The sequence below is a fragment of the Stomoxys calcitrans genome, chromosome 4 (assembly GCF_963082655.1).
Source record: "Stomoxys calcitrans chromosome 4, idStoCalc2.1, whole genome shotgun sequence".
Classification (NCBI taxonomy): Eukaryota; Metazoa; Arthropoda; class Insecta; order Diptera; family Muscidae; genus Stomoxys; species Stomoxys calcitrans.
In genome coordinates, this window is record NC_081555.1 from 20,863,511 (window position 1) to 20,890,852 (window position 27,342).

The 27,342-nt window shown below is 34.8% G+C and overlaps 6 protein-coding genes across 8 annotated transcripts; 2 read left to right on the forward strand and 4 right to left on the reverse strand.

Moving 5' to 3' along the window:
- Positions 1-2,841: 2,841 nt before the first annotated feature.
- On the reverse strand, positions 2,842-6,247 carry LOC106085404 (zinc finger protein 28). Its single transcript, XM_013249639.2, has 5 exons — positions 5,765-6,247; positions 4,318-4,455; positions 4,070-4,264; positions 3,163-4,002; positions 2,842-3,101 (listed from the first exon to the last, which is right to left on the reverse strand). The coding sequence occupies exons 1-5, from the start codon at positions 6,181-6,183 to the stop codon at positions 2,990-2,992; spliced, it is 1,704 nt and encodes a 567-aa protein (XP_013105093.2). The 5' UTR covers positions 6,184-6,247; the 3' UTR covers positions 2,842-2,989.
- Positions 6,248-6,905: 658 nt separating this feature from the next.
- Positions 6,906-9,397, reverse strand: LOC106084628 (zinc finger protein 883). 2 transcript variants are annotated; one of them, XM_059367998.1, is made up of 6 exons: positions 8,894-9,397; positions 8,723-8,794; positions 8,439-8,666; positions 7,526-8,365; positions 7,350-7,460; positions 6,906-7,294 (listed from the first exon to the last, which is right to left on the reverse strand). In XM_059367998.1, the coding sequence occupies exons 1-5, from the start codon at positions 9,310-9,312 to the stop codon at positions 7,382-7,384; spliced, it is 1,638 nt and encodes a 545-aa protein (XP_059223981.1). In that variant the 5' UTR covers positions 9,313-9,397; the 3' UTR covers positions 6,906-7,294; positions 7,350-7,381. The 2 variants fall into 2 exon arrangements, with proteins under 2 accessions (XP_059223981.1, XP_013103916.2); XM_013248462.2 differs by having other exon boundaries at positions 6,906-7,460.
- A 381-nt stretch (positions 9,398-9,778) lies between these two features.
- On the forward strand, positions 9,779-12,188 carry LOC106085392 (gastrula zinc finger protein XlCGF26.1). Its single transcript, XM_013249619.2, has 5 exons — positions 9,779-10,312; positions 10,471-10,608; positions 10,670-10,738; positions 10,801-10,989; positions 11,050-12,188. Exons 1-5 carry the CDS (start codon positions 9,825-9,827, stop codon positions 11,840-11,842), a joined length of 1,677 nt encoding a protein of 558 aa, XP_013105073.2. The 5' UTR covers positions 9,779-9,824; the 3' UTR covers positions 11,843-12,188.
- Positions 12,189-13,490: 1,302 nt separating this feature from the next.
- Positions 13,491-24,716, reverse strand: LOC106085384 (uncharacterized). The gene is made up of 14 exons (XM_059367059.1): positions 24,089-24,716; positions 23,951-24,019; positions 23,310-23,894; positions 23,144-23,239; positions 21,952-22,809; positions 21,355-21,878; positions 19,031-19,334; positions 18,571-18,846; positions 17,983-18,512; positions 15,466-15,949; positions 15,274-15,342; positions 14,988-15,218; positions 14,830-14,913; positions 13,491-14,590 (listed from the first exon to the last, which is right to left on the reverse strand). The coding sequence occupies exons 1-14, from the start codon at positions 24,595-24,597 to the stop codon at positions 13,642-13,644; spliced, it is 5,568 nt and encodes a 1,855-aa protein (XP_059223042.1). The 5' UTR covers positions 24,598-24,716; the 3' UTR covers positions 13,491-13,641.
- On the reverse strand, positions 17,584-19,519 carry LOC106085419 (uncharacterized). Its single transcript, XM_013249658.2, has 3 exons — positions 19,031-19,519; positions 18,571-18,846; positions 17,584-18,512 (listed from the first exon to the last, which is right to left on the reverse strand). Exons 1-3 carry the CDS (start codon positions 19,411-19,413, stop codon positions 17,612-17,614), a joined length of 1,560 nt encoding a protein of 519 aa, XP_013105112.2. The 5' UTR covers positions 19,414-19,519; the 3' UTR covers positions 17,584-17,611.
- Positions 24,717-24,851: 135 nt separating the features above from the next.
- On the forward strand, positions 24,852-26,395 carry LOC106084956 (2-methoxy-6-polyprenyl-1,4-benzoquinol methylase, mitochondrial). Of its 2 annotated transcripts, none has more exons than XM_013248955.2 (4): positions 24,852-24,944; positions 25,317-25,498; positions 25,561-25,979; positions 26,038-26,395. In XM_013248955.2, the coding sequence occupies exons 2-4, from the start codon at positions 25,324-25,326 to the stop codon at positions 26,338-26,340; spliced, it is 897 nt and encodes a 298-aa protein (XP_013104409.1). In that variant the 5' UTR covers positions 24,852-24,944; positions 25,317-25,323; the 3' UTR covers positions 26,341-26,395. The 2 variants fall into 2 exon arrangements, with proteins under 2 accessions (XP_013104409.1, XP_059223426.1); XM_059367443.1 differs by lacking the exon at positions 24,852-24,944 and adding an exon at positions 25,014-25,072 and having other exon boundaries at positions 25,309-25,498.
- Positions 26,396-27,342: the final 947 nt, after the last annotated feature.

Consider the following 27,342-nt stretch of genomic DNA (forward strand, 5'->3'; position numbering starts at 1 on the left):
CTATTTAAATTATTATACACGATCGTAAATATTTTTTGTTAAAATTATGTAAAAGTATATATTCACCCTTATTCCCGTTGTCGAAGGCGAATTTTACATTTCATGCGTTGTTGTTTAGAATGCAATTAACGTATATATCGACAGTTTCCGTCAAATTTGACAGTCGAATTCGACTTATGCGATACCAAAAAAGTAAACGAATTTTCGTCTTCGACAACCATAATGCCATTTTGCAAAAATTTCAACATTCGACTAGGCCGTCGCCAACCGGAATATGGGGATTATATTTGTAAAAGTTTCCAAAATCGAGGTTAGTGCTCTCTAACACAAGATTTTACTCCTTTAAAAGTTTTGTTACGCTGGTAATTTGTTGGCTTCACTTGGGAAATCTTTTAGTGCAGGTAACAATTTTTCCGATAAATAGCAGTAGTCTTCTACCTGTTGATTTCTGGCAAACAGTTCCTGCAATATCGATGGTTCCGGTGTGGACTCCAATCAATTAAATGATTAATTTTTTTTAATTAAATATATATGATTTTTTTTTCGAAGCCTCTAAAGTGGATTAATCACTTTGATTTAAAAGGCTTATCGCCATTAATTTATTATTTTTTTTTTTAATATAGAAGCCATCAAATGCAACAACACGGTTTCCAGATATCTGATTATTAAGAATTTTGTGAAAATTTTTTGTTTGATTTTTTGAGCTATAAAAAATTGTCGATTTTCGACCAACCCAATTTACACCAAAACCTAACCCGTTCATCCACTTTACACCAATTCAAGTTTCATTAGCTTCTCTCTTTCCTAACTAGAGCTAGAATTTTCTAAGACAGTTCTATTCTTGGGTATTTTTCTACCCATTCGTCGATAATGGGTTAAGTCAGTCTACTCATATTCGTCCATCCGATCAATAGATAGCCGAAATCACGATGTCGTTCGAACGAATAAAGCTATCTGCATGATGTTTTCCATAGATACTTCTTATTGATGCAGGTCATTGGCCGTTGCAAATGGGTCATTTGGTCCAGATTTTATATTATAATACAAAAAAATTTTAAAATAATTAAAAATTGTTTCGTTCTACGTTTCGGAGTACATTAATATTTAATATTTGTAAACCCTACAACATAACTGTCGTATAAGGAAGTAAGATACACTCATTAACAATCATACCGATGGACTCCGATTCACTTTCTGACTCGATTTAGCTATTCCCGCCTGTCTGTCCGTCCGTCCGCCTGTCTTTTTTTTTTGATATTGGAAGAAATCGGTTCAGATTTGGAACAATTTCAATGCATATGTATCGCCCGATTTTTGCACGATTTTGCACAATTATTTCCTCTATGACTTCTAAAATACGATATGTTCGGATTCTAAATACAAAACTTCAATGTCGTTTTTTTTTTTAAACAAAATTTTAATGCAATTTTTTAAAGAACTTTTCAATGAAAGCTTTCATTTATTTCAAAACATATTGGGTTGCCCAAAAAGTAATTGCGGATTTTTTAAAAGAAAGTAAATGCATTTTTAATAAAACTTAGAATGAACTTTAATCAAATATACTTTTTTTACACTTTTTTTCTAAAGCAAGCTAAAAGTAACAGCTGATAACTGACAGAAGAAAGAATGCAATTACAGAGTCACAAGCTGTGAAAAAATTTGTCAACGCCGACTATATGAAAAATCCGCAATTACTTTTTGGGCAACCCAATATAATGTAATGCCATTAGGCCTATTAAGCAATCCATATTTTGTAAAAACTCCATAATGAACACATGATAACTCAAAATAAACTAAACTAAAATAAAAGCTTCTAGGAAACGAACAAAGATGATCGAGAGACCGACTTTCATGGGACCTATATCAGGTTATAGACTGGTTTATACCGTACTTGACATAGTTGTTGGAAGTCATAACGGAACACCACATGCAAAATTTCAGCCAAATTAGAAAAAAAAATTGCGGCTTGTAAGGGATCAAGAAGTCAAATCGGGAGATCGATTTATATGAGAGCTATATTAGGTTATAAACCGGTTTGGACCGTACTTGACATAGTTGTTGGAAGTCATAACGGAACACCACATGCAAAATTTATTTATAATTATTTTAATTTATTTATTTACTGTTTTTCAATAGCATGGCAATTTTAACTCATTATCCTTTGTTTACCTACAAAAAAAGTTACCGGGCAAACGACTTGACAAATGTGATCCATTGTGAGGGGTATAAAAGATTCGGCCCGGCCGAACTTAGCACGCATTTACTTGTTTTATTGTAAAAAATGAGAAAAAGAGCAAATTGTATTAAATTCTTGTGTAAGAAAATTTTTGGTTAAAATTTTGCTTGTCAATTCTTGGGTGAACATTTTTACAGAAAAATTTGACGATTTTTTTTCTCTCAATTTTGACGATTTTCCAGTTTCGAAATCAATGAACATTTGTATAATAGCAATTTCCAAAAAATTATTGAAGTAAAATTATATTAGCATGAAATTTTGTGGGATCTATTGCAAAAAAAAACTTGCAAATTTCTGCAAAATCGGTTTAAAACGACCATTCTATAGCCTCATGTCAAGATAAACACATATATTGTCCCTTTGGAAATGCGTTTCACATATTCAAATATAGCCCGTTGTACAAAATTATAGCGAAATCGGATTAAAGCACCATCTAGGCTTGTTTGTTCTTAGCTTTCTTTCTCATTTTGTGTGAGTATACTTTTCCCTTAGTTTTTACGATACAGACATAAAAAATCTGGAACTGGTATTTTTCTTCTGCACGTTGCATATACTGAACTTTGAGTTTGCTAAGTGATACCTTTAAGGAATTAAAATATGTGATATTTGCCACTACGTGTTTTAATATTCGAGAAGTCGTATTATAATAAGCTAATTAAATAACTTTTTAAAAATGTATAACACATTCTGCCATTATTTTAATTCATGCCTATTTATTAGTAATTCAGTCACTGCACGGGTGTAAATCTGTGGTTACTTTTCATAATTGTCCTCATTTAGTTGCTCCATAGTTATTGAATTAGTGTCACCTTCATCATTATTGTGAATTCGCAGGTGGCGTTTCAAACTTGTTATTGACGCAAACCTGTAGTTAAGACATCAGTTTAAAAAATAATATTGTAATAACTTGCATCTGAATTGCTTACATCATTTTGCATTCATAGCACTTATGAGGATTTTTTCTAAAATGCAACTCTTTGTGACGTTTTAAATAGGACGGCCTGGTAAATCGATAGCCACAAATATTGCATTTAAAAGGTTTTATGCCCAAATGTACTTTTTTATGCGTATATAAGTCAACACGACACTTAAAACAGCGAGAACATTCAGAACATTGATATTTTTTTTCTTCGGTATGCCTCTCGATGTGTTTTCTAAGGCTGCTGCTATATTTGAATGTTTTACCACATGTTGGACATAGATAGGGATTTTCGCCAGTATGGATATACATGTGTTCCTTAACAGCTAGTTCGGATGTGAACTCTTTTTCACATATAGCACATGTAAGATCGATTGTTCTGTGTGAATGCAAGTGTCTAGACAGTTGTTCCTCTAAAACGAATTTTTTGTCGCACTCTTTGCATGAAAAGGTTCTGTCAGGATGGGCTTTTTTTATGTGTTCGCATAACGTTCTCATTGTCATATATTTGCGTTTACACACTTCGCATGAATATGTAGCGTTTTCAGCAGCATGAACCAATCGATGCGAGGACAGGGCATTTTTACTTGGGTAGCATTTTGGACAATACGGGCATTTATAACCTTCTGGGGGATCTTGGTTGGTGTTTTTCTCTTCTTCCTTTTTCGCGTGCAACATTTTGTGCCGTTTTAATGAATTCAAATTGGAGCAACCACGCATACAAATTTCACAAGTATACGGTTTATCTGAGGAATGAACAGGTGCATGACGTTTCAGACGGGATATACAATCAAATATTTTTCCACAAACCTCACAGGGAAACTCCCGACTGCCAACGTATTTTTTTCTAAAAAAAAAAAGCTATTAAGTTAAGTCCATCTTAAGAAGCTAAGCTAACTTAAAAAAATACTTGCCTTTCCTTAGCTGACATGGAAGTTAAATTTTTTCTCCCAAACTTAGTTTCATGAGTTATGTTATCTTCACAAAATTGTATAAACTTTTTAATATCATCAAGATTATATTTGTGTTTTTTTTCCAAGTGTTGTTGAATCCTTGATATACGATCATATATTTTACCACAATCCGTGCAGGAGAATCTTTTAAATTCACTAAATTTTCATTGTTAATATTAAAGTTTATAAATAAAAACAATGATTCTTACTTAATTTTTATGATTTTGAGTGGCATAGCTATTTTGAAATCTTCATCGTCAGTTTCTCTAGTAATTAAATTTTCATCACTATTTGGGTCAGGCTGGTTGTTTTCCTCCCTTTCATAATGCGCTTGATTGCTTTCTTCGCTATTGATAATGATTGAAAGACGCTTTATGGTTGGTAAACATGAATTATAATAAGAACTAAAGAAATAAGTTAATTTGCCCATGTAAATTCGATTAAGGAAGAGTGGTAAACTTCTTACATATCAATGAGTCCTGTCCGTTTAAAGTTTAAACTCAATGATAAGAGACCTCCTTTTATAGACAAGTCTGAACGGCGTGCCGCAGAGCGCCACCACTTTGGGGAGAAGTTTTTATATGGTAAAGTATTTTACAAATATCGCCAGGGGATAACCAACGCTGAAAATTTATTTCTGATGTTCTCGCCAGGATTCGAACCCAGGCATTCAGCGTCATAGGCGGACATGCTAACCTGTGCGCAACGGTGGCCTCCTTAATAAGCAGTTAAGCCCAATTATAAATACCTTAACTTTATTACCACATTATGGAGTGAAATATTTATAATATACCATTTGTTACGTTCGTCGAATGCGAAAAATTATGGTGTCCAAATACTAGCGAAACAAAAATGTCATTAGCATTGAAGGGAAGAATATTTAGAGAGCATAGGGAAAGAAGAAAGTATGAATAAGTTATAGTGTCTCCTGTAAGCGCGTCATTTCAATGTATTTGAGGAAGGGCCTTATATTCAGCATAATTTCATATCCAGCTATTGTTGTAAATCTCAGCAAACCTTTTATTTCCATTTGGGTTAGATTTTTGAGAATCCTCATAACGCATTTGTCACTTTTGGTCTTATTATGGTTGTATAGCATACATACAATGACTCATGCCTGGAGCAACCTACCCATAGCGCATTTCCAATTCTTTGCTCAATGCTCCATAGGGAGTAGCTGCAAAGGCAGTCGCGGACACTCAACGGTATCAACCGGAGAGTCTCAGTGAGAGCGGGCAGCACCGGCTCCTGCGCTAATACTGAGTGCATATGATGTTCGATATGACAAGACGAGGTATTGGCGCCTTTAAATAACCAATGGCCACCCTGTACCCACGGCGATCCTTCTTTTAGACCGGAAAGAGCTTGCTCACCTGCAGGAGCTTGACGAGGATCGCCACCTCCACACGAAAATGTGGCTATAACAACAACATAAATAATATGGCCAAGGTGTTTTACTACACTTTATCTGCAAGGTGTTTACATATTCCAATATCTACATTAAATTGGGACTGCAAATTGCAAATTTTACCCATGAACATTCCACTAAGGAACAGGGGCAAACATCCAAAATTTATAAAAATATACATACATATAGAATATATGCTAGCTAACATTCCTATATTCTCCATATCCTGAAAAGAAATGGTTTTTTACCTGAAATCACTATCTGTTGCGTCACTAACTTCATCGTCCCGCATATGAAATTCGTCAACATATTCAATTTTTACTTCAGAGTTTTCCTCGAACTCTTCCATCGAAGATTCGCCGTCATTTTGTTGTTCAACCACCATCTGTTCTACGGGCTTTATAATCAACTCACGAAGGCGAGTATCTGTTTCAATGCATAACCGATGGAACGCAAAACTTGCGATCAATTGATCAACACACGTCTCACATATTAAAGATGAAAATTCAATGTCATCCTCTTCCCTGATGTTGATCTGTGGCACAAGTTCACTTAACATTTCTACAATTGTATGAGTTTCGTCTACAGAATCATGTATTTCATAATATCTGCGATTCTCTTCCATGCAGGTGCGACAGGATGCTGCTAGTTCCATTATTAGTTTCATAAATCCATAAATGTAATTCCTTAAAACCTTTCAACGTTTGTAAACACAGCCCTACAATAACAAAATAAAACTAGGGTTCACTAAAGAAGGTAAGGTCATTTGCCCAGCTGATGTAATTGTTCAATTCCAGAGTTGTATCCAAATCCCACTAGAACGGCAAATGCTAGGCTTGGATTTTAGCATTTTTTCACATTTTAATTGTTTTAATTTATAGTTTATACGTTTATAATCATAATCTTTTGATTTTGTGGCTGCTACACATGATATGCAAATAAAAAGTAGAATGTCATATAGGAAGTGTCCAGGAATTTGCGCAACCTTAACCAAAGGGTTGTGTCGTTGATTTCCTTGTTGTTGCGCAAGGACCCAAACTTCTTAATTCAACCACTAAATAAAACATGGGAGACGGTTTTATCGATATTAGCAGACATTAGAGCCGAGGCGTCTAATGCGACGCCCCGCCGTCGCTGTACATTACCTTGGTCGCCGTTGCTAAATTCAACTGAGCATTTAAAAATATTGTATAAAGGAGGCAAGATATATTCATTTAATATGTCTTGAAAGGAGGGAAGTTTTCTATAGGTTTAATGTTAAAATTAAAATCCTTACCAACAAGAACAATAATCGAACAATGAAAATTTTTATATATAGTTCTTAGGATTATTTATTTTGTTTAGTAAATACTTACCATGAATAACAAACGAAGTTGGACACAAATAGGGTTATTATATGTCGACAGGAGAACGTGAAAGTTAGTTTCCATGTTTTAGAAAGATTATATATACAAAATGTCGTAACCTTAAGAAATACTCAATAAAGACGTCTTATTACCGTAGAAAGAAAACAAATATAATTTTGCTAGTAAAATAAATTTACAATACTTAGGAATTATTTGGTAATTGTATTGGCATATATTATACCCGACATAATAATAGTATGTAACAGGCTTTAGATTGGAATAATATTATTAAAGAACGTATACATCAAATGTTATTCATATCTTTAATACCATTAGATTAAATTAAGCATTTAAAGAAATCATTACGCAGAGTTCGAGCTATCTTTCCTAGAAAAATATGAATTCTGAAATTGTGCACTTTTTGTAATGTGACTGCAAAAATAAAATGATCTTTTAATGAAACATTTTTTTAATGTGTGTCTTATACCAAAGTAAAGCTGTTACAAAACCCTACGACATTTATTCGATATGCATAGTGTTTTCCTCATCAGTAGTGATAGAACATATATGGCGTCGCAATGATTGTAAAGAAGGGAACCTGTATTAAAAAAAGTCAATATTAATACAAATAATTGTTATAAATGATATTTATACTACACTTACATATGATTGCAATCAATACATTTGTGAAAACTCTTTTTTTCATGCAACTCTTTGTGACGCTTTAAATGTGACGATCGGGTGCAACGGAAACCACATATGTTGCATTTATAAGGTCTAAGCCCAAGGTGCGTTTTTATGTGTCTTTTAACATCTACAGCACACTTAAAGGTCCTCGGACATTGAGGACATTGGAATTTCTTTTCGTCAGTATGACGTTCCATATGTTTTCGTAAGCTGCTGCTATACTTGAATGATTTACCGCAAGTTGGACATAGGTAAGGATTTTCCCCAGTGTGTATATACATGTGTTCTTTTACAGCAAACTCCGAAGTAAATGATCTTTCACATATGTCACAAGATAATTGTATTTCTCTATGCGAATACATATGCTTTTGCAATTGTTCCTTCTGAGCAAATTTTTTGCCACATTGATCACAACGATAAGTGGTGTCAGGATGGCTTCTTATAATGTGCTCTCCCAAAGTTCTCATTGTCATGTACCTACGTTCGCAAAAATCACAAGGGTATGAGGCATTTATATGTGAATGCGATATGCGATGGGCAGATAATGAATTTTTTGTGGCGAAACTTTTGGGACAGTAGGGACATTGAAAACTATTTGCTGTCTCTTTTTGACCATCTTTTTCTACATTGTCCATAGTATGCAACAATTGGTGTCGTTTGAACGCATTCACTGTAGAACAACCACGAAGACATATTTCACAGGTATACGGCTTATCCATGGAATGTACTGGCACATGACGTTTCAAACGGGAAAGGCAATTGAATGTTTTTCCACAGGCTTTGCACGAATACTGACGATTTACTGGTTGTTTCTTTCTGCAAGGAAATTTTTTTTTTTAGTTTATGTGTTCTACTAATGTGGCAATTAAAAGACTGCACAAATGCCCACCCATCAGTTTGAATTGAATCATCAGCAGTTTCGGTTATCTGAATTTTGTCCGAAAGGTATGCATCCCAATCATTTTTTTGAGCTTCCTCCTCTAAGCTTTCGGCCTGTTTGATAAAATCTTTAATATCACTTGGATTAAATCCATGCCTTTTGTATAAATGCTGTTCGATACGTCCCACTCTATCGTATATATTTCCACAGTCCGTGCAAGTAAACCTTTTCCTTGTGCTGAAATCAACCTTAGTTAATGTCGTTACTGAAATGAAAATGAACTTAATACTTACTTGATTTTTATTATTTTAAATGGTATATTATTTATGTCTTGTCTCTCCTCCTGTTCGCTAACATCGTCATTGCTAAAACAAAATGAAATATATATTGCAATAAAAAAGTAGTTCTTAGAAACAATTTAAGGGAGTTTTTTTGTTACTATTCACTAACTAAATTTAAATTACCTGGAATATATATTGCTATTGTCGTTTGTTAATGTTTCGTCCTCCTTTATCTGAGATTCTTCTAATTCAATTTTCAATTCGTTAGCTTCATCCTCGATCCCATCCTTTAAATCATCCACTTGTTGTACAACAAACTCTTCAACTGGTTCCACCGGAGACTCTATGATTTGGCGAAGTCGTTTGTCGCTGTCTATCGCCAAGAGTTGGAAAGTAAAACTTGTGACCAATTTGTCCACACACGACTCGCATATAAGTGAAGAAAATTCGACGCCATCCTCCTCTTTGACATTAATCTGTGGCACAATAGCATCTAACATTTCTACAATGGTATAGTTCTCATCTACATAATCATAGATTTGGTAATATCTGCTCTGCTCGTCCATGCAGGTACGACATGATGTCATTAATTCCTCCGACATCCTGCACAATCGATTATTTTTTTTAAATTTTTTTGTATTTTTAATTGTTTATTTCCAAGTTTTTCGAAACAATAATCATATGTTAATATTTTTGACGTTTCATAGCCGGTCTTATCGATATCAGTGGTGTCAACATAAGAAAAACTCAAAGAAGCCGCATTCGTTGAAAAATATATATTACTACTGAATGAATATATGTAATCAGTTAATACGTTGCGGTTTGTTTTAACTTCCATTGATTTGAAATGCAGCAAGGTAATGTCTAATTGTTCTGCATTGTAAGGGCTAATTTAACAAACAACCGGAGCACCGACTTCTGATAGCTCTCTCAAAAGCCTACACTACTACCACCCACTCGATAGAATTGGCGTTTTTAGGCCATTATGCCATCTTTGCGACATATGTTATGAAACACCGATGGAATAGCAGCTGGGCTTATGCCGATAAAAACGTTTATTTTCAGTTTATTGTTTGTTTTTGCTAAGTTTTGCTTGGTTGTTGCAGTTGTTAAGATGTCGTTGGAACTGGCATCAACGTGCCGAACTTGCTTGGATGAGGACAGCAGATATTACCAGCTGGAGGATTATGTGGACGAGCACCACACAATATTGGAAATGCTACATGAAGTCTTACCCCAAATTAAAATAAAAGACGAGTCTGGAATAGAGTTTTCTTCATTGATATGTGAAACATGTGTGGACAAATTGGTAACAAGCTTTATGTTTCAACGTCTATGCATAGACACCGATTCCCGTTTGCGCCAAATGCTGTTACACCCCGTTGAAGAGGTGGTCGTTGAACAACAAAGCGATTGTGATGAGCCTTTGTTGGAAGAGGAAAGCCTCCAGGAACATATCGAAATCGAAATAAAAAATGAATGCGACGACGATGAAGTAGATGATGATGACTATGATTACGAAAATTACGATTTTGATGAGGATAGAATAGCCGAAATCGACGGTGAAGAATTTGGAGAAGATGAAGAAAGGAATGACATTAGGTAAATATGTAAATCAGAAGTAACCCAGATAATGTTTTGGAAAATACACACGAAATTGAACAAGTATTTATCGATTATGCGTGCCAATCATGTCGAGCTCTGTTAATTTATAAAGAAAACAAAATAAATAAGATTTAATTGATATCTTATTTAAGTAGTGGCGAGGAAAACTATATACAGGAAGAAGATGAAGACTGGAAGGATTCCGATGGGGAGGAGGAGGAGGAGAATCTATTGCCTGAAATGACTAATGATGAGAAAGAGGCAAAAGATTCATTAAAGCCGCCAGAAACTAAGTAATATCCATGTTGAAGAAAAGTTCTTTGTTATTTAAAATTTTTTCTTTTTCAATTTCAGAACTGAACAGGAAATACTAGAGGAAAAGGCCAGCAAATTGTCGATACCCTTTCAAATCATCAAAATTCAGTAAGATTTCTAAACAGTGATACCTAAATGCATTTTAATAAATAAATTAATGATATTTTTAGTGAATATAAAAGATTCACGTGCACGGAATGTGAAAAAATATACGATCGTATTTCACGAGTAGAACAACATATGAACAAAAAACACAAATTCAGTCTTAAGGACGTCAAATTGTACATTAGGTACGTCGAAAGCAAATTGAATGAGACGAATATTGAAAATTACACAGAATCGCCATACAAAACTAAAAGGTATTTTCTTCTAAAATCGTTGTAAAATTTACACCACTTAATGTTTTTGTTTTTTCACAGAACATCTTTTGGTAGTAATCGCCATTTTCCGTGTGAAATTTGTGGAAAAGTATTCGACGGTTATACACGCTTGCAGCGGCATGAGGCATCGGTGCATTCCACGGATAAGCCACATATTTGTAACATTTGCCTAAGGGGATGTGCCAGCCAAGACTCCTTGAGAAGGCATCAAAAGGTTCACTTTAAAAAAGAGGATGATGATACTGGAGAAGGCCTTAAATGCCCATACTGTTCGAAACGTTTTACCAGTAAAAATGAATTGGCCGCTCACCGTTTGACACACGCTTCAAATTGCAAATTCGTCTGCAAAATCTGTAAACGTAAATATATGACACTCAGGACATTATGTGACCACATTAAAAGAACGCATCCAAATAAAACTTTCCCTTGCAAGCAGTGTGACAGAAAATTTCCGCTTAAGGAGCAACTATCTCGACACATGCATTCGCACAGGAAAGTTGAACTCTATTGTTCGATATGTGAAAAGGAGTTTACCTCAGAACTTGCTGTGAAAGAACACATGTATATTCACACTGGTGAAAATCCATACCTATGTCCAAAGTGTGGCAAAGGATTTAAATACAGCAGCAGTTTGCGAAAACATATAGCACGTCATAGCGATCAGCTGATATTTGAATGTCCCTTTTGCGAACGTAAATTTAAGTGCCGAGAAGATGTAAATGCTCACAAAAAGCTTCATCTTAACGACAAGCCTTTCAAATGTTGCAAATGTGGCATTAGATTTACCAAAAGATACCATCTGAGACGCCACCGAAAGTTGATATGTACATAAATTGCCATCAGGGCTGATGTCAGTGATCTTAAAATGGATAAAGTTAATTAAAACGGTTTGAATTTGGGAGAATTAAAAAAAACTTATAAAGATCTAAAGCTTAATTCAATCAGTTATACATCTTGAAAAATCCAACATAATGTAATGAGCTGCATGATTGATTGCTCCAGTTTTTAAATGTATTGAGATGTACATGACCCTCCGTGCAGATACACTTTTCGATGACGATGAGTTGAGTTCTAAAAAATTACCAATGAGCAAATTATATCAAAAAAAGATGAAAATGTTAGCCATTTCAAATGTATTTTTAGAAATAAAAATTTAGCTACATGATTTTTGATATTAACATACCTTGGTTTTCAATATGCAAAGATCACTAAACATGAAAATCAATTGTACTTTTTTATGAAAAAAATAAATTGTCAACCTTGATGTTATTATATTGGGTTGCCCAAAAAGTAATTGCGGATTTTTTAAAAGAAAGTAAATGCATTTTTAATAAAACTTAGAATGAACTTTAATCAAATATACTTTTTTACACTTTTTTTCTAAAGCAAACTAAAAGTAACAGCTGATAAGTGACAGAAGAAAGGCAAGTGATAAGGCAAGTTTTTGCGACTTTAAATAGCCAATGGCTAGATATGGGTTTCAACCGGGTAAATACCCAACGCTTGGGAATTTATGGGGTAAATATACAATAAATACCTTTTTTGGGTATTTATAATTTTGCAGATATGTTGGGTATAAAAAAAATTTTCCAAACAATTTTTGATGATTTCGGATTCTTTGTATATAAACCTGACCTTTTGATCTCATAAGGTCGGATTTTAGTTATGTATAGACCGATCTCCAGACTTAAAGTCTTGAGGCAATAAATTGGTAATTTTTAATTCGATTGCGATGAAATTTGACACAGAGAATTCAGGTAGAGACCTATTCATTTCTGTGAAATGCGGTTCAGATCGGACTATATTTGGATATAGCTGCCCTTAGACCGACCACCCGACCACCCGATCTCCCGATATAGGGTATTGAGGCCATTTATTACCCGAATTCGATGAAATTTGGCACAGTGTGTTCTGGTAGACACCTACCCATTCCTGTCACATGTGGTACAGATAAATACCTTTTGGGTATTTACCCCTCGCTTACCAATGGCAATAATGCAAAGCTACTTACCGCCTCTGTTATCGTCTCCTCATCAATGCTGTTCGAACCTGCAGCGAAGCTGGTGGAAATACCAGTAAGGTAGACAGAAATTGAACTTATGGTAGATTTTTTGAACGCGTGGCCCTACAGCTAAGGTATGATATGGCAAGAATATATTTGCATTCTCTTACCCATTTACAAATTTCCTTAAAAGATTTCCATATAATTCTATATATAATTCTATGGATGACATTCTTGCCATAAATACATTGCCAATAATGGTACACATATAGCCTTTATACAAAAGGGATTCCTCGATTTAACTTCTTCATGGATGGCACAGAAGGAGCATTTTTCATCCAATTTCAATGAAGTTTGAAATATAGTTGCCCCATAAACCAACCGTTCTAATATTGTTTAAGTTGGGTATAATTTTGTTTGAGTCCATATATACCATTTTCCTGATTTGTAGCTACCGAAATAAAAACTAAATAGTCGCTGCCGAACGTAACACTGCTTTTACTTGTTATTAAAATTTATAAATTAAATATTATTTTAATAATATTTTACATTTATTTACTTATGTCTTCCGTTAGTTATGATTCATTTTCAGTTATAAGCCTCCAGAAATTCTTATCGATTTGTATCGATTATATTTCATCTTGTTGTTTTTCCTTATTATCTTCCTTCAGTTCATGTCCTTTTCCTTTGCCATTATTGAGCTCATTTTGGCTCATTTTATAGTGTTCTATAAGATGTTTGCGTAATTCCGAATTATATTTAAACGCCATGGGACATTCGGTGCACAGATATGTTTTCTCGCCCAAATGAATTCTCAAATGTTTGGTTAGATCCCCTCCCACAGCATAAGCTCGCTCGCAATACTTACATCTGTATGGTTTCTCTCCTGTATGCGTTCGCATGTGCCGTTTAAGGTGATAAACAATAGCGAATCGTTTGTCGCACTGATCACATTTAAAAGGCCTCTCCCCAGTATGCAAACGTTTGTGTTCCAACAAAGAATAGGCTCTTGTAAAACGAAAGCCGCAGATATCACAAACATGTGGCTTCAAATTGGTGTGTGTTGCAGTATGCTTTCTGAGGTCTGATCCGCACTTAAAACGTCTGGGGCATTCGGGGCATGCAAACGTAGGTAGCCCTGAATGCCTAGTCACATGTTCGCTTAGATTACTTGAGCTTCTAAATGTTTTGCCACATTGGGCGCATAAATAGGGTCTTTCTCCGTTATGGCTACGCATGTGTTTTTCGAGAGAACTTTTATATTTGAAATCTTTATCGCATATATCACAGAATAGAATTCGGCCACTCTTGTGACGTTTCTTCAGGTGCTTTATTAGATGATTGTGCAGAATAAATGTTTCTTCACACTGGTCGCAGTTGAATTTTTCTGCCTCTGGATGTTCCTTTCTTATATGCTTGATAAGGGGTTTGGCAGAAAAAAAGTCTCGTCTACAAAGTGTACATCCGTATGGATGTTTGTCGCTTGAATGCTGGCGTTGGTGACGTTTTAGCCTAAATGGACGATCAAAGACCATGTCACAGTTATCACAGGTATATTTACTGTCATTGTTATTTGGCCTTCAATAAAAGTGGAGAGTAAATAATTATTTTAAAAATCATTGGCACGAGAGTAAGTGAAACCTATGCTGGTGTGTTCTGTGATTCACTTTCACTTTTTGTTGTAAGATCCTTTTTTGGTCTAAGAAATCTTACGATGAAAATTTGGGAAATTTTTAAACTTTATAAACGTGATAATAAGCAGTTCATTTAAGGGAAAAGGTAAAAAGTGAAACCCAGAACACACACGATTGTATTACATTTTATTTTGGTCTTCATCTTTATCTAATGGCTCGTTGTTATCAGCCACCTTTAAAGTTTCAGGCGACAACATTTTTTGTTCTCTGGAATGGAAAGAAATTAAAAATCTAGATAATATACGAATTTATGTATTTATTCCTTATTACATTCTACATACCCTATATCCAAGCTTTTATTATTATCCTCTGCTGGGTTCTCTAAAATCTTTGGTATAACTTGTTGATCCTCTTGATTCTCTGAAGTTTTTTGAGGCTTTTTGCTACCTTTTTCTTGAGCAATGCCAATTTTTTTAGCTTCATGTAAAGCGATGTGGACCTTTAGACGACTAAAGCAATGATATTGTTTGCCACATATTTGACATGGGTAAATGTCTTTTGAGTTTTGTTTACTGCAAACAAAAGAATTTTCGAATAAGCACACCAAACTTTAAAATACAACTTTACCTGGTCACTTTTTTGGTTTTCAAACATTTTCCCAATTTTCTTTCCTTTAAAACGCTTAGCTTTTCATTGCTGTAATATTGAAAAAAATTAATAAACCAAATCAATAACATTCAAATTCGTTTTTCTTTACGAAATTAGGAAAACCAACGTTTTTTAAGGGATATTTTATGAATGCTATGACATTTGTTTTACCTGGAATCTGTATCACCACCACTGGCTACTTCTGAATCAGCATCCGACTTATATATCACTTCCACATTGCAGGTATTCACTTCACAATCATTGGAGCTTTCATTTGCTATTAGTTCGTCCTTAATATCTAGGGATTGTTCCTCCTCCATCAGAGGATCAGGAATTTGTGATTGATTTGGACTTAAATCGCATTGCATTTTTTCTAGTTGTTTATGAGTCTCAATACAAAGCCTTTGAAATTTGTAGCCTGTTAATAATTTTTCCAGACATGTCTGACATATGTAGGCAGAAAACTGATTCTCCTCTTTTATGTGAATTTGAGGTACAACTTCATTTAACATTTCTAAAATGTTGTTCTCCTCTTCGATGTATTCCGATAGCTGATACTTGCCTACCGCTTCCAAACACGTTCGACATTTGCTTATAGTTCTCAAAGACATATTTCGATATTTTATTTTGCAAAAGTATTTCTTTTCAGAACATCAACAAAAATACTACAAAAATAGCAGTGACATTTATCAATAGACACCGAGTACGTTATTATCGGCAATTCTTCTTCTTACGCCCTGGCACGGCATACCGACACCGGAAATGTTTGTATTAAATTCCTGATTTATTTTCTAAGAAACATTTTAATGTTAACTTTTATTATATATACTATAAATTATTATTAGTAATATTAGTTAAATTTATTAGATTAACTATTTTTGAGTAGTATTTAATTCCGTATTTATTTTTAGGAAAACTTTTATGAATTGTTAATTTTGTAGTGTTTTAGTCATAAATGGTCTAACGACTAATAAATGAGCAAAATAAAATTAAAAGGAGCTACTAACTAATGGTATCCGATATACGGATGTGGATAGATAGGAAGCACGGCGACGTTAACTACTACCTCACACAGCTGTGGTTACTTCCGGAAATTCCTGCATAGAAAACGCTCCTCAAGCAGGTGCATTTATGAGGGGTTAGAAGTTGTAGACGATGTGGAACACACATTCTTCTACTGCTAGCGCTGGGACGAATGACGCAGGAAATTGGAAACATCGATTGGTGAAGTTTCCCCTGAGACAATAGTACAGATTATGCTAGAAGACGAGAGGAAGTGGGAGGTGGTAATGAGATAAGCCGAACAAGTACTGCACTGAAAAATGGTAGACCTGAACGCAGCGACGTAGAGTATGAATGCGGAGGTCTGAATGCAGACACAATGACGATGATATGGATATGGGGCCCACCTCGAAGAAATGCGAAAGCGGTTCCGAGGTGGAATTAATCTCCAGGATGACATAGGGTGGGTTTTTAGCCGGTATCGTTGATAACGGAGTTCGGCATAAGGCGACGTACTCGTCACATGCGTTAAGCATTTTCCCATTCTGACAATTCTAAAACAAAGATATATATTGAACTAGAATATCTTTAATACCCATCATTGTTGTTTTAATTGGCTGAAATTTTTTACGTCTCGCACATTTCACATCCATAAAAAATACGATTTGGTTAGGTCTACAAAAAAAAATAAACTCCCATATAGAACGATTTCCCAATTGAACGTCTCGAGCTTCTTAAAGTCAAACAAACCTACTATAAAATTGTTTTATGTTTTGTGAATATCGGTGTTAGTATTTGTAGTAAAATTTACCCTTGAGGATTCCATTAAGAACCAAGGGCAAACTTCTCACATACCAATGAGTGCTGTCCGATTTAAGTTTAAGCTCAATGATTAGGGACCTCCTAAACCTAAAGGTCTCTTATTTTGCGATATATCAGAAATGGGTAGAACGATTTAAAAGGTTTTTTTACCTTAATATTACTCCAAAAATTCAAATTAGATTCTTAAATTTGGTATCAAGTACTTAGGGGAACGCCCTACCCCAAATAGTACAATCAATTTAGAATAAATGGAGTTGTAAATATACGCCATATAAACCCTTCTCCCGATTGACTACTCAGCCTCGTCCATCGAAGTACCTGGTTTATACTATTTTTGCAATTTATGAGAATTTTAATTATATTTGTTTTTTCGTTTCAAATTTTGGAAATTTATATAAGGTTTATATGAAATAATAATAATAAAGTTCTTTAATTGAAACAAACAAACTGCGAAACGAGCCAGCGTTCTAAAAACATTTATTTTATTTTCTATTTAATTATTATATAGCAAATTCATAATTATATTTTGATCATATTTCTCAGTAGTATGTGTTTTGTCATCTCCTTCAACCTTAGTAGTACTCTTAGAATGAGATGTAGCCTTTTTCTTTGTTTCTTTCTGCAAAAATGTTATATTGAATTCCTCCTTGAATATTCTGTAAAATAATGTATAGTTGGTGCTGGCAACATTCTTTTGTTCACAACTTTGTAGATAATCTTTATAGAAACCAGAAATTGATTTGGTACCATCAATGAAATGTTTTGTTTTATACGGCCGGTATGATATGCTTTCAGTCTTTAGCATGTTTGATATATAATTTCGAACTCCATCCCTTATGCTTTCATCTAATCGCGGATGGTTACCATGTTTGCCTCTTTTGTCCTCTTCCAATATAGTATCTGCCACTTTGTGCTTTTTTAATAGCACAGTTGTTATGTTGCGATCGTTTATGTCTAAGGTATTTTTAAAAAAGAGTTTACAGACTCTTATTTTCTTTTCACCCAAACGAAAATAGAAGGCATTGTTCATAATTCTGGGTTTTCGACTTCCATCTCCACGCACATAGCGATATTTGGGTGTAATGGGTTCGGTGTTGTTGGCTATGTACTGCCGTTGTTTTTCCAAATTAGCCAATTTCCAGAAATTTGAAAAAATTGTGTTCCTTTCATTTTCGTTTAATTTTGTGGTGCACTTAAGTTTACAACTGTCCAAGCATGGTGGTTTTACTTTCCTTTCACTTCGTACTTTTTTCTCTGGTGTATGTGATACGTATGATTTTCCTGAATTCCGAGCAGTTTTTAGCACATTCTTCTTCCAAGTTTCCTCTTTTCTTTTACGTTTCTTAATTTTACTGGGGCTTGACACGTCTTCGTCCGTTTTATTCTTTTCATTGCTTTCATAAAAGAAAATTGTATTACAAACAATAACTTTGGAAACCCATCTTTATTTACCTTTCTTCTGTGGTATTAATTTTGTTCGCCATCAACGCTTCGGTATTTAAAACATACTCGCTTGATTTTTCATATATTTGAGGAGCTACCACGATATTTTCCACCGTATTTATATCTTTTTCCCCGTTCGCTTCGTCTTGTTCCTTATTTTGTTGATCTTTGAGAGCTTTTTCTTTTTCTTTCTTGTTGCGATGAAGTGTACTGTGTCCTTTTAATCGTGACATGCAATCAAACACTTTTCCACAATCGCTGCATTCAAACTTTGTATTGGTATTGCTGAAAATATATAAGTAGGCTTTAGGAAGTTGTTAGCAATGTCAACATGTTTAATGATGTGGGTAGGCATATCACTTATAATGCCGACAAAAGCATATGTTGGTCTTGTCCTATAAGACTAACAGATGTTATTAGATTTGTAAATGGTAACATTATGATCTTTCCCTTCACTCCTTATAATTACCTAATTTCTGTTACACGCTCTGCCTTCTTTACATTATTGCCACTATCTGTTGCAGGACGCAGTTCACACGTATTGATGGTATCGATCAAAGCATCCGACTTCATGTAAGCTGCAAGTGGGGCCACACCTAACTGACAACGCAAATGATTATCCGTTTCTATGCACAATCTTTGAAATTTATAGCCTGTGATTAATTTATCAACACACATCTGGCACATTAAATGTGAAAATGAATTTCCAGCCTCTTTAATGCGAATTTGAGGCACAACCACATCCAGCATGTCCACAATTCGATTGCTCTCATCTACGTAGTCGTAAATTTGATAAAAATTGAAAAGTTGGTTCATGCAAGTCCGACATTTTGACGTTATTTCCTCGGCCATTTTATTTGTTTTCACAAATTTAATAATTTAAAAGTTTTCGTTTATAAACAAAACAAGTTAATGCCATATGATGGAAACCATATTATCGGCAACTACATTACGTGAACTATGTTATCGACAATTGATTACTATTAAAGACCGTTTCCACGGAGTACTATATAATATTGTAGTTTGCCCCTGTTCCTTAGTGGAATGTTCATGGGGAAAATTTGTTTGTATTTGTACTAAATATACTATTTTAATATTGATATTTCATATTTAATATTAATAATAATTAAAAAACAAAGCTAATAATTACAAAAAATAAAAACACAGAACTATAATATACACTACCGTCAAGTTTACGTACTGTTATCGATCTAGGATCATTCCTGTCAAGGGACTTTTATTTATATCTGTATTTAATCAATCCGAATCCAAGTGGGTTATATGTTGGTAGAAATTTAAGCAAAATAGGGATTAATACATTTTTACATGATACTTATATATATATATTAAACAATTTTAATATTTAGTATAAAATTTTAATGAAACAAAAAGAAATGAAAAATTAAGATCTAAGACCCTAAACAATTGAAATAAAAACAACAAAATTAAATTAAACCTTAAACCCTAAGATCCTAACGCACGACCTTTTAAAAAAATAAAATTTAAGTTTATGAAACGTAAAGGTGATGTGGTAATTATCAATGAATGAATAAAATTAGATTCTTTAATTAGGTTAATTATTTAATTGTTAGTTAATTTGAAAGTTCGAAATCAATAATTTTTTAAATGTGCTAGAACATACGGAAAAATATTTTATATTAGCAGGTAGACTATTCCAGAGCCCTGCAATGCGAATTACGAAAGCTTTTTCGAAAATATTGTGGGTAAAATGCTCCACAAGAAGTTGAGAGTTTCTAGTGGTATTTAAAAAATGATAACGTTAAAAAAGAAAAAGAGACCTCAAGTGCCCAAAAACTGTTCAAAAAGTACAACCGAGAAATTCCTTGGTAAAATGAAGGATTTTCCCATAAACAAACTGGAGAATGCCGTGAAAACAAGATTGCAATCAGGTGATATTAGCACGATTTGATTCCATGTATACTTCGGCACCACATAAAACATGGGACGGATATCTGCGGCTACAAGAACAAAACACAACTAGGCAAAGGTAAAGTTGAACATCTGTTTTTTTTGCAAGCCGAAGAGTTTTAAGGTAACAGAGTCATTTGCGTTCTCCGCACTTTATGTTAATTTTCATTAAAGTATAAACTCAACCATCTATATATAAGGCTAGGAAATGGTGGTGGTATCGGTGCTCATCAAGCTCATTCCGGTCCACAGGATCGCTGCTGAAACATGATGGCCGTTGGTCCAAAAATTTGCCTTGTCATATCGAGCATCTTAAGCACTCAATATTTATGCCAGAGCCGGTGCCGCAGGGCCTCTCACAGAGACTCCGCTAGATACCGTCGATTGTGTTCCGCGTGTTCTCCATTGTAAATTTAATAAATTTCACAGATTAATCTCCAATATTAAATGACACGTTAGTTTAAGTGAAAACTAATTGTAGTAGCAGTGTGTTGCACATTGAGGCGGCAGCCCTTGCCGATGAAGCACTCCATCGGGTCAATAAGGTAAGTAAAACCGGCTGCCATTGGATTGGGTGAAAACTAGTTACATATACGGGTGTTTTGGATTTAGTTTAGTTTTGACGCGTTATGTTTTAAACTTCGCACCGCCAATTTAGTCAATTCAATTTGTTAAAATAATTGAAATTTCCTTTATATATAGTTTATTCTATACAAAAAATTATATTAACCCAATAGCAATACTTTTGAAAAGTTCGTGTTAAAATTAACAAGAGTTAGAGTCCGGCCTTATAATCAATCAAAAAGTTTGCTGCTTATAATATTTAACGTTAAATATGGATAGTTATATCAATATTGAGAAATCAACAACCATCTACTAGATTCAGTGAAGTGTTTGGTGGTGGTGGATTGTTTATATTTGAAATGGGTATGTCAAGTATTACTGGTGGTTGATTTGAATTTATTATGGCCACATGGCTGAGTGTTGGAGAATCATTTTCATGTACTTCTTGAATATGAGGTTGTTGATGTTGAAGCATATGTTCTTGGGTTTCTAGTAGTTCATGCTGTTGTGTTTGGGGATCCAATAGTTCATGTTGTTGTAGTAGTTGTTGTTGTTGGGGTTCTTCTGCTTGTTGTGTCTCATCGTTTTTTTTCAGTTGCTGTGACATTTTATAATGTTCTGAGAGATGTTCACGCAACTCCGTTTGATATTTAAATGCCATGGGGCATTCAGTACACATGTAAGTATTTTCTCCAACATGGGTTCGTAAATGCTTGGTCAAATCTCCACTTTCCGCATATGCCCGATCACAGAATTTGCATTTATAAGGTTTTTCTCCTGTGTGCGTTCTCATGTGACGCCTCAAATGATATACGATAACAAAACTTTAGAAAGAAAAAATGTATGATTAAATAAAACAATATATCTCCAAAATGTATGGTTAATTTATATACTTACGTCATACTACACTGGTCACATTTGTAAGGTCGTTCACCAGAATGCAAGAGTTTGTGTTTTTGCAGTGAATACGATCGGGTAAAGCGCGATCCACATACATCGCATACATGTGGCTTGGCTTTTGTGTGCGTTGATGTATGTTTGCATAGGTCTGAACGACAATTAAAGCGGCTGGGGCATTCTGGGCACTGGTATTTCTTAAGACCAAAGTGTCTTTCCATATGTTGTCTTAAATTACTTGCACTTCTAAATGTTTTTCCACACTGAGGGCATAGGTATGGACTTTCTCCGCTATGTGTTCGCATATGTTCCTTCAGTGTATTAGTATAACCAAATTCTTTTTCACATATAAGGCAGACAAAGTTTTTATTGCCCTTGTGTCGGTTCAAATGTTCCACCAGATGGGCGTGTAAAACAAAAGTCTTATCACATTGATTACACTTATGTTTCTCCGCTTCGGGATGTTTATTGGTTATATGCTCCGTAAGTGACCTAATGGACATAAAATTACGTTGACATACAGTGCAGGGGTAGTTTGTTTCCGAAGCGTTCCGCGTATGTATTTGACGATGGGCTGAGAGTGATGCCTGTTTTTCAAAACGCCTTGGACAATCGGGGCATTTGAAACCATCGGGTCGGGGTCGAGAAGAAAAATTACTGCCTGCTTCATTTTCATGTTGAATCATGTGGATCTTTAAGAGATTAGGTGTAGCAAAACGATATTTGCAAACTTCACAAACATAAGGTCTTTCGAGGGAGTGTACCGATGTGTGACGCTTTAAACGATAAGGCCGGTCAAATATCTTTTTACAAACTTCACAGGGAAAAGTTCCATTCCTGCGGTTACGGGTATTAGGTCTGAATTAAAACAAAAAAAAAAAACAAATTTACAATATATATGTTTTTGAAATAATAGATAAAAAAACTTTTTTAAGTTTATTAATTTCCACAAAGGGCACAATCAGTTTGAATCTGCAGAAGATATACAGATATTTAGTGCAGCATGCTGAAATATAAATTATATTCTAAACCAACTTAGAATATTACTACCTACTTTTTAATTTCAAAACTATTCAGCCATAATTAGGTTCGTTCGCGTTTCTTTAAAAACCAAATACATTTCAAACAAATAACGTAGCGAAATTTGAAAAAGATTGTGCACTGAAAATCCTGCTTACAATAATATACTCACTTTTCAATTTCTCCTATTCCCGTATCAACAAAATCTGTATTCTGCACATTCCTGGTTTTATGTGTTCGGTCTTTTCCCAAGCTCTCATCCTCATTCCTGCAATAGTAGTAAGAAAATATATACTTGTGATTATTGCCCTCTGTCTTATTATATCCCTAGAACTTACTCTGAATCTTCGTAGTCATCATCGTACCATTCACCATTATCATCGTCATATACATCCAAAGGTTCTTCAAAGATGTTTGGTGTTATTTCAAATTCGTGTTTTACTATATCATCGCTTATAATTTGATGGGCATTCTCCTTTTCCTCATTAGGTTGCACCTGAGGGCAATCTTCAATCTGGTCTTTTATGAATTCGTTCTCTCCCTCACACTTAGTCTCTTTCTTTTCCAAATCATCCTCTTTATCTTTGCTCAATTTTCGAATTTTGGATTTAGGCTTCTTCTTATTGTGTATCTGACTGTGTTGTACGAGTGCGGCTTTTTTCTCAAAGCTCTTTGGGCAGTCTGAACATTGGAATTCGCGGTTGTTAGTGCCATCAGTTCCATCTATTTCATGTATTTGCATGTGGGCGAGATAGGTTTTCTCAGCAGCAAAACTATATTTACAAATCTCACAAGGAAAAGCTCTTTTCTTCGAGTGCACTGTGCTATGTCTTTTTAGGCGATACAAACGATCAAACACTTTGCCACACTCTGGGCAAGGAAACACAGTACAGGCGGAGTTATGTCTAGACTTTCTTGGCGATCTGTATAAAAGCAGTTTAAAATATATTTTTTTCAAAATGTTTAATAAAATAAATACTTGTCAGATGCCTGCATCTTTGAAGACTTCTTGAGCTTTCTTTCTTTCAAAACAGATAGCATCTCGTTGCTGAAATGTAGACAAAAAATTGGTAAAATTTTATAAAATATAATTGTTCCTTATGCTATATTACTAAACCTTGAATCTGAATCACTAGCTACTCTTTCTGCGTAATCCCTTTCGCCATCTAGACTAGCGCCTTCCCATTCGCCGTCCGACTTTATATTTAATTCCACCTCTTCTGGATTTATTTCACACTCAAATTTTTCATGTTCTTCCGACTCTTCTTTCATCTTAAAACAATCCCCTCCAGTCAAAGGATCCAAAATATTTTCCAAATGCAAATCCCCATCTTGTTGCTCCTCCTTGGAAGTGACTACTTCAGGTAGCCATGCATGTAGCTTTTGATTGCTATCAATGCATAATTGTTGAAATTTATAACCTGTAAGCAACTTAGCTAAACAAGCCTGGCAAATTAGTTGGGAAAATTGGCTTTCCACTTTTATTTGAATTTGTGGCACAATTCCATCCAACATTTCGGAAATAGTATGATCCTCATCACCCTCAGCATAGTCTGATAGTTGTAACATTTCACCATCCCTTCTCAAGCAAGTCCGACAATTAGTAGTTATATTATTTAGAAACATTATGCTGAGAGCGGCTTTCGGGGAAAACGATTAATTTCTTGAAGACGTCATTTTTTGTCTATTTTGCATATATTTTTTTTAATTTTTAATTTAATTTTTCTATTTCTCTTTAGTGGGTATCAATCAACAAAAATGACAAATGAAAACAGTTTTACCGACAAACAATATAAGATGCTTCTTCTTGTTATATATAGCATTCATCGCCAAGGAAGGTGTGACAAGAAACAGCTGTTCAATATTATTAAATTAATAAATTGATAAACTTCTGAATTAAAAAATACGGTTTATAAATAAAAATTGCAAATTTTAGTTAAATGAAGTAATACCGTTTATATCATAAACCTGAAGTAAGAGGCTAAGGCTGTTCTATTTACCGGCACCAAATTCTTCTTCTTGCTTTGTTAATGAGTCTAACATCTGTTTTTAGTTTTTAGAAGTTTGATATTTTCTATTCGTTTTAATTGATTTTATATAACTCTTTAAGCACTTTGCATTTAGAATTCGTCTGAAGTGGACGCTTCGGGATTCGGTGCATAGTCATCGTTATACTCAGTACAGTTATAACTGTACATTGTTTTTAATTTTGTAATTTTATTACACGTGTTTTTATATACAGTTGGTGGGGACACCAACTTTGGAAGTACAACCTGGCATATAGAGTCGTACTCTGCCATTTCAATTAAAGTCCAAAAAAAAAAAAAAAAAAATAACTCTTTAAGGAGCAAAATGAATGTGTCACGGAATCTTCTTGCTTCCTTAAAACTAATTAAAAGTCACTACCCTTGTGGATATCGTTTGTTCCTTATACGAAATAATCAAACCTCTCATGCCACAACTAGCGAAGAGGGCACCACCCATTTTGGGTTTCAAACAGTGAAGGAGAGTGAAAAGGAACAAAAGGGTGGGTAACTTGGGAAACATAAATGGAAAACTAAACATAACTTAAACTTATTTCTCTTGCAGTCCATAAAGTCTTTGAAGATGTGGCCAAGTCATATGATATAATGAATGATGCCATGTCCATGGGAATACATCGTGTATGGAAGGATATTTTCATTGAACGCCTGGGACCACAGCACGGTACTCGACATTTAGACATGGCAGGTGGCACCGGGGATATATCTTTTAGATTTTTAAAGTATCTACAAGGACAACCAAATCCCAAGGGACTTAAAAGCCATGTGACAGTATCCGATATAAACCAACACATGTTAGATGTGGGTGAAGAAAGGGCCAAAAAACTTGGACTGACCGAGGAAAAACTATCCAATATGACAATTGAATGGAAAGTTGCTGATGCCGAAAAACTACCTTTTGAAGATAATTCATATAATTCCTACACCATTGCCTTCGGTATTAGGAATTGTACCCATGTAGACCAGGTAAAAGCGAGTGATTAAAAGTGATATATTTGATATATTATTTTTCTGAATTTATAAGGTACTTCGTGAGGCTTATCGTGTTTTGCAACCTGGTGGACGTTTCATGTGCCTTGAATTCAGCCATTTAAATAGTCAAACAATGCAATGGTTGTACGATCAATATTCCTTTAATGTTATTCCCCCTATGGGCCAAATTTTAGCAGGTCAGTGGCAGCCTTATCAATATTTGGTAGAAAGTATACGAAAATTTCCCAAACAAGAGGATTTTAAGGAGATGATTCAAGAGGCTGGCTTTGATTTGGTGCGCTACGAAAACCTAACTTTTGGAGTTGTTAGCATACATTCTGGTTTTAAGTTATAACAAATAGAAAGTGTTATAAATATCATATTATAATAAACAAGGAAATGGAAAATTACATGTTTGTATATGGATGTGTCAGTGTAATTAAATCACTATAACAATAGCTTACCAGCGCTACAATCATGCTGAGTGCCTATAATACTCGCTATGACATGGCGAGTTGTTGATGCCTTTAAACAACCAATGCCTATAACGTTTCTCCGGCGATCGGTCGAGGACCGCTATCTCAACTTGCAAACATAGCAGCCGGTTGTACGTACCACATTGACCCGATGGAGTGATTCATCGGCAAAGGCTGCCGCCAAAGGCTGTACAACACTGCTACGACAACACAATAAATATGTGGCAGCTACAACAACAACGAGAACTATGCAATCTCTCTCACAGAAAAATTATGCTGCACAAGCCCACCTATGCTCTTCAATGGAACGCCAGTATGGGTACTTACGAAACTTGTTGAAACCAGTGCTTGTGATATTCGAGAAAGAAATCATTCATATGCTTCATAAAATGTATGAGTTATACGCAACACATTGCCATAGCTAAGAATATTTAAATGAAAAGCTACACTTAGAGTAATTTTGTTATTAAAGACTGTAAAATTGCCACAACAGAAAATCTGAAAAGGGAAAACAGTATATATGTATAGTATATCATACATCAGTCATACGGTAACGAGTTGCTTTACAGAAAGGGCTGACTTTCGACATCGGTAGCTGAATTTGGGGGTTCATGGCTAAAGATTCCGCACACCAAAATACCTGGTGTTACATTGGACCCCCATTACAGGTAATATGCACATGTTACTGCAATTTGTGACAAAGTCAGATTTAGAAACAGGGTTCTCAAGTTACTTGGTAGTACTTAGAGTACTCCTGGCCCGGGATAATTCCGACCTTACTGGTGTTCATCGTTATCATGAACAGCTCATCTGGAAGCTACGGCACGCATCCACATGTTGCGGGTAGTGGAATGCTCCAAGTGGAGTAGCGGAAACTATAC